At 50.1% G+C, this 6,737-nt stretch overlaps 1 protein-coding gene across 1 annotated transcript in view; it reads right to left on the bottom strand.

Annotated features, from left to right (window-relative positions):
* Window positions 1-6,236, bottom strand: part of LOC114002941 — a 47,340-nt gene extending 41,104 nt beyond the window's left edge. Inside the window, exons 1-7 of the mRNA XM_039390709.1 lie at window positions 6,228-6,236; window positions 5,980-6,082; window positions 5,777-5,859; window positions 4,243-4,345; window positions 4,040-4,122; window positions 802-904; window positions 620-681 (exon numbers count right to left, since the gene is read on the bottom strand). Of these exons, the coding sequence (XP_039246643.1) occupies window positions 620-681; window positions 802-904; window positions 4,040-4,122; window positions 4,243-4,345; window positions 5,777-5,859; window positions 5,980-6,082; window positions 6,228-6,236 (546 nt within the window). The remainder of the gene's footprint in view (window positions 1-619; window positions 682-801; window positions 905-4,039; window positions 4,123-4,242; window positions 4,346-5,776; window positions 5,860-5,979; window positions 6,083-6,227) is intronic.
* Between the last annotated feature and the right edge of the window lie 501 nt (window positions 6,237-6,737).

Raw genomic sequence — 6,737 nt, forward strand, 5'->3', positions numbered from 1 at the left:
GAAGTGTCAAATTGGGCAACACTTTCCCTTGACCGTCAGAATCAGTCTGCGTAATTTAAAAGACACGTCTGAGAACTGGCAAAGGCTCCTTCTCAACCCACTTCCACGCACAACTCTTCTGCTTCAGCCAACAGGCCTAACGAGCAGGATCAGGTGGCGGAAGCCACAAAATGGGCAAACACAGCCAGCACGTTCGGCATCTCTCTTGAGCAGGGCTTTCCAAAGGGGATGAAGTACTCCTGTCCAGTGCAGAGAGAATCTAGGCAGGAGAAGTACATCTCCAGACTGGAGGTTATTTGACATGAATGGATCCAGGGAAGCAGGCTAGGAGGTGGAAAACACAATCCTCACAGTGCCAGTCTTGTAGGATTTCAGAGGACTGCAAGCAGCAAGAAGCTTTACTGCTTTGTTCTACAAATCCAGCTGGGAGGTCAGCTGCAAGGAGACCCAGGACATTAGCTTGACCTCACTTTGTCCCAGCACTAACTGAACACTTTGTCTGCAGCACTGGCATGTCCAGGTCCAAGGAGCAAGCGTGGGGCAAAAGCAGCAGCAAAGGGAAAGGAGCCCAGAAGCCATTGATCCAGCGGGACCTCACTGCCACCTCCAGAGCAGGTACCTCAGAATCCCAGGGGGAGTCATTGTCTTCCTTCTGCTCTTCTCCTGCTGCTGGCAAGACCCCTAACAAAAGACGTAAGAGGCATGTCATTACTCTGAGGGCTTATTTCACTCTGCTTTCTCCCCAGCCATGTCACCCCAGAGAACTTTACAAAGGTAACCATTTAGTCCCTCTGAAATTACCTTTGCCGTGCTCCACTGCAACAGAGTGCACATCCAAACTCTTGCCCACTGCAGCAGGAAGTGTCAAATTGGTCGACACTTTCCCTTGACCTTTGGAATCAGTCTGTGGAATTTAAAAGACACATCTGAGAACTGGCAAAGGCTCCTTCTCAACCTACTTCCACGCACAACACTTCTGCTTTAGCCAAAAGCCCTAAAGAGCACGATCAGGTGACGGAAGGAACAAAAGAGGCAAACACAGCCAGCACGTTCGGCATCTCTCTTGAGCAGGGCTTTCCAAAGGGGATGAAGTACTCCTGCACAATGCAGAGAGAACCTAGACAGGAGAAATACATCTCCAGACTGTAGGTCATAAGGGAACCATTTGAAATGAATGGATCCAGGGAAGCAGGCTAGGAGGTGGAAAACACAATCCTCACAGTGCCAGTCTTGTAGGATTTCAGAGGACTGCAAGCAGCAAGAAGCTTTACTGCATTGTTCTAGAAATCCAGTTGGGAGGTCAGCTGCCAGGAGACCCAGGTCATTAGCTTGACCTCACTTTGTCCCAGCACTAACTGAACACTTTGTCTGCAGCACTGGCATGTCCAGGTCCAAGGTGCAAGCGTGTGGCAAAAACAGCAGCAAAGGGAAAGGAGCTCAGACGCCATTGATTCAGCGGGACCTCACTGCCTCCTCCAGAGAAGGTACCTTAGTATCCCAGGGGGAGTCATTGTCTTCCTTCTGCTCTTCTGCTGCTGGCAAGGCCCCTATACAAAAGGTAACAGGCATGTCTTTGAGTGCTTATTTCACTCTGCTTTCTCCCCAGCCATGTCACCCCAGAGAAGTTCTCAAAGGTAGCCATTTAGTCCCTCTGAAATTACCTTTGCCGCTCCGTACTAACACAGCACGCGCACGTCCAATCTATTGCCGAATGCAGCAGGAAGCAGCACATTTTTCGACACATCCCAGGGACCGTCAGAATCAGTCTGTGTAATTTAAAAGACACGTCGGAGAACTGGCAAAGGCTCCTTCTCAACCCACTTCCACGCACAGCACTTCAGCTTCAGTCAACAGGCCTAACGAGCGGGATCAGGTGGAGGAAGCCACAAAACGGGAAACACAGCCAGCACATTCGGCATCTCTCTTGAGCAGGGCTTTCCAAAGGGGATGAAGTACTCCTGCCCAATGCAGAGAGAACTGAGGCAGGAGAAATACATCTCCAGACTGGAGGTTATTTGACATGAATGGATCCAGGGAAGCAGGCTAGGAGGTGGAAAACACAATCCTCACAGTGCCAGTCTTGTAGGATTTCAGAGGACTGCAAGCAGCAAGAAGCTTTACTGCTTTGTTCTACAAATCCAGCTGGGAGGTCAGCTGCAAGGAGACCCAGGACATTAGCTTGACCTCACTTTGTCCCAGCACTAACTGAACACTTTGTCTGCAGCACTGGCATGTCCAGGTCCAAGGAGCAAGCGTGGGGCAAAAGCAGCAGCAAAGGGAAAGGAGCCCAGAAGCCATTGATCCAGCGGGACCTCACTGCCACCTCCAGAGCAGGTACCTCAGAATCCCAGGGGGAGTCATTGTCTTCCTTCTGCTCTTCTCCTGCTGCTGGCAAGACCCCTAACAAAAGATAACAGGTTGTCATTACTCTGAGGGCTTATTTCACTCTGCTTTCTCCCCAGCCATGTCACCCCAGAGAACTTTACAAAGGTAACCATTTAGTCCCTCTGAAATTACCTTTGCCGTGCTCCACTGCAACAGAGCGCGCATCCAAACTCTTGCCCACTGCAGCAGGAAGTGTCAAATTGGCAACACTTTCCCTTGACCGTCAGAATCAGTCTGCGTAATTTAAAAGACACGTCTGAGAACTGGCAAAGGCTCCTTCTCAACCCACTTCCACGCACAACTCTTCTGCTTCAGCCAACAGGCCTAACGAGCAGGATCAGGTGGCGGAAGCCACAAAATGGGCAAACACAGCCAGCACGTTCGGCATCTCTCTTGAGCAGGGCTTTCCAAAGGGGATGAAGTACTCCTGTCCAGTGCAGAGAGAATCTAGGCAGGAGAAGTACATCTCCAGACTGGAGGTTATTTGACATGAATGGATCCAGAGAAGCAGGCTAGGAGGTGGAAAACACAATCCTCACAGTGCCAGTCTTGTAGGATTTCAGAGGACTGCAAGCAGCAAGAAGCTTTACTGCTTTGTTCTACAAATCCAGCTGGGAGGTCAGCTGCAAGGACATTAGCTTGACCTCACTTTGTCCCAGCACTAACTGAACACTTTGTCTGCAGCACTGGCATGTCCAGGTCCAAGGTGCAAGCGTGGGACAAAAGCAGCAGCAAAGGGAAAGGAGCCCAGAAGCCATTGATCCAGCGGGACCTCACTGCCACCTCCAGAGCAGGTACCTCAGAATCCCAGGGGGAGTCATTGTCTTCCTTCTGCTCTTCTCCTGCTGCTGGCAAGACCCCTAACAAAAGATAACAGGTTTGTCATTACTCTGAGGGCTTATTTCACTCTGCTTTCTCCCCAGCCATGTCACCCCAGAGAACTTTACAAAGGTAACCATTTAGTCCCTCTGAAATTACCTTTGCCGTGCTCCACTGTAACGGAGCGCACATCCAAACTCTTGCCCACTGCAGCAGGAAGCAGCACACTTTCTGCTGGACCTTCAGAATCAGTCTGTGGAATTGAAAAGACACGTCTGAGAACTGGCAAAGGCTCCTTCTCAACCCACTTCCACGCACAACACTTCTGCTTTAGCCAAAAGGCCTAATGAGCACGATCAGGTGACGGAAGCAACAAAACAGGCAAACACAGCCAGCACGTTCGGCATCTCTCTTGAGCAGGGCTTTCCAAAGGGGATGAAGTACTCCTCCCAATGCAGAGGGAACCGAGGCAGGAGAAATACATCTCCAGACTGTAGGTCATAAGGGAACCATTTGACATGAATGGATCCAGGGAAGCAGGCTAGGAGGTGGAAAACACAATCCTCACAATGCCAGTCTTGTAGGATTTCAGAGGACTGCAAGCAGCGGGAAGCTTTACTGCTTTGTTCTATTAATCCAGCTGGGAGGTCAGCTGCAAGGAGACCCAGGACATTAGCTGACCTCACTTTGTCCCAGCACTAACTGAACCGTTTGTCTCCAGCACTGGCATGTCCAGGTCCAAGGTGCAAGCATGTGGCAAAAGCAGCAGCAAAGGGAAAGGAGCCCAGACATCATTGATCCAGAAGAAACTCATTGCCCCATCCAGAACAGCTACCTCCAAAAGCCAGGAAATGTCATCATCTCCCCAGGAAAAGTCTTTGTTATCCTTCTGCTCTTCTTCTGCTGCTGGCAAGACCCCTAACAAAAGACGTAAGAGGCATGTCATTACTCTGAGGGCTTATTTCACTCTGCTTTCTCCCCAGCCATGTCACCCCAGAGAACTTTACAAAGGTAACCATTTAGTCCCTCTGAAATTACCTTTGCCATGCTCCACTGCAACAGAGCGCGCATCCAAACTCTTGCCCACTGCAGCACGAAGTGTCAAGTTGGTCGACACTTTCCCTTGACCTTTGGAATCAGTCTGTGTAATTTAAAGGACACGTCTGAGAACTGGCAAAGGCTCCTTCTCAACCCACTTCCACGCACAACACTTCTGCTTTAGCCAAAAGCCCTAATGAGCACGATCAGGTGACGGAAGCAACAAAACAGGCAAACACAGCCAGCACATTCGGCATCTCTCTTGAGCAGGGCTTTCCAAAGGGGATGAAGTACTCCTGCACAATGCAGAGAGAACCTAGGCAGGAGAAATACATCTCCAGACTGTAGGTCATAAGGGAACCATTTGAAATGAATGGATCCAGGGAAGCAGGCTAGGAGGTGGAAAACACAAGCCTCACAGTGCCAGTCTTGTAGGATTTCAGAGGACTGCAAGCAGCGGGAAGCTTTACTGCATTGTTCTAGAAATCCAGTTGGGAGGTCAGCTGCCAGGAGACCCAGGTCATTAGCTTGACCTCACTTTGTCCCAGCACTAACTGAACACTTTGTCTGCAGCACTGGCATGTCCAGGTCCAAGGTGCAAGCGTGTGGCAAAAACAGCAGCAAAGGGAAAGGAGCTCAGACGCCATTGATTCAGCGGGACCTCACTGCCTCCTCCAGAGAAGGTACCTTAGTATCCCAGGGGGAGTCATTGTCTTCCTTCTGCTCTTCTGCTGCTGGCAAGGCCCCTATACAAAAGGTAACAGGCATGTCTTTGAGTGCTTATTTCACTCTACTTTCTCCCCAGCCATGTCACCCCAGAGAAGTTCTCAAAGGTAGCCATTTAGTCCCTCTGAAATTACCTTTGCCGCTCCGTACTAACACAGCACGCGCGTCCAATCTATTGCCGAATGCAGCAGGAAACAGCACATTTTTCGACACATCCCAGGGACCGTCAGAATCAGTCTGTGTAATTTAAAAGACACGTCGGAGAACTGGCAAAGGCTCCTTCTCAACCCACTTCCACGCACAGCACTTCAGCTTCAGTCAACAGGCCTAACGAGCGGGATCAGGTGGAGGAAGCCACAAGACGGGAAACACAGCCAGCACATTCGGCATCTCTCTTGAGCAGGGCTTTCCAAAGGGGATGAAGTACTCCTGCCCAATGCAGAGAGAACTGAGGCAGGAGAAATACATCTCCAGACTGGAGGTTATTTGACATGAATGGATCCAGGGAAGCAGGCTAGGAGGTGGAAAACACAATCCTCACAGTGCCAGTCTTGTAGGATTTCAGAGGACTGCAAGCAGCAAGAAGCTTTACTGCTTTGTTCTACAAATCCAGCTGGGAGGTCAGCTGCAAGGAGACTCAGGACATTAGCTGACCTCACTTTGTCCCAGCACTAACTGAACCGTTTGTCTGCAGCACTGGCATGTCCAGGCCCAAGGTGCAAGCATGTGGCAAAAGCAGCAGCAAAGGGAAAGGAGCCCAGACATCATTGATCCAGAAGAAACTCATTGCCCCATCCAGAACAGCTACCTCCAAAAGCCAGGAAATGTCATCATCTCCCCAGGAAAAGTCTTTGTTATCCTTCTGCTCTTCTGCTGCTGCTGGCAAGACCCCTAACAAAAGACATAAGAGGCATGTCATTACTCTGAGGGCTTATTTCACTCTGCTTTCTCCCCAGCCATGTCACCCCAGAGAACTTTACAAAGGTAACCATTTAGTCCCTCTGAAATTACCTTTGCCGTGCTCCACTGCAACAGAGCGCGCATCCAAACTCTTGCCCACTGCAGCACGAAGTGTCAAATTGGTCGACACTTTCCCATGACCTTTGGAATCAGTCTGTGGAATTTAAAAGACACGTCTGAGAACTGGCAAAGGCCCCTTCTCAACCTACTTCCATGCACAACACTTCAGCTTTAGCCAAAAGCCCTAAAGAGCACGATCAGGTGACGGAAGGAACAAAAGAGGCAAACACAGCCAGCACGTTCGGCATCTCTCTTGAGCAGGGCTTTCCAAAGGGGATGAAGTACTCCTGCACAATGCAGAGAGAACCTAGACAGGAGAAATACATCTCCAGACTGTAGGTCATAAGGGAACCATTTGACATGAATGGATCCAGGGAAGCAGGCTAGGAGGTGGAAAACACAATCCTCACAGTGCCAGTCTTGTAGGATTTCAGAGGACTGCAAGCAGCGGGAAGCTTTACTGCTTTGTTCTATTAATCCAGCTGGGAGGTCAGCTGCAAGGAGACCCAGGACATTAGCTGACCTCACTTTGTCCCAGCACTAACTGAACCGTTTGTCTGCATGTGGTGGTTTCAGTCTAGGCCTTCCTGGAAACCAGCTTGTAACCAGGAAGGAACTAGGAAGGTGACCAAGGAAGTATTCCATGCTATTCCTTTACGTAACCTAGGGTATAAATAAGGCATGGATAAGATAGTTCGCTCTCTTCCTTTCCGGCGAGGTTCGAGAACGGTGGGTCCCTGTTTCGGTCG

Source organism: Pipra filicauda, unplaced genomic scaffold (assembly GCF_003945595.2).
Source record: "Pipra filicauda isolate LSUMZ 115617 unplaced genomic scaffold, ASM394559v2 scaffold862_size64592_pilon, whole genome shotgun sequence".
Lineage (NCBI taxonomy): Eukaryota > Metazoa > Chordata > Aves > Passeriformes > Pipridae > Pipra > Pipra filicauda.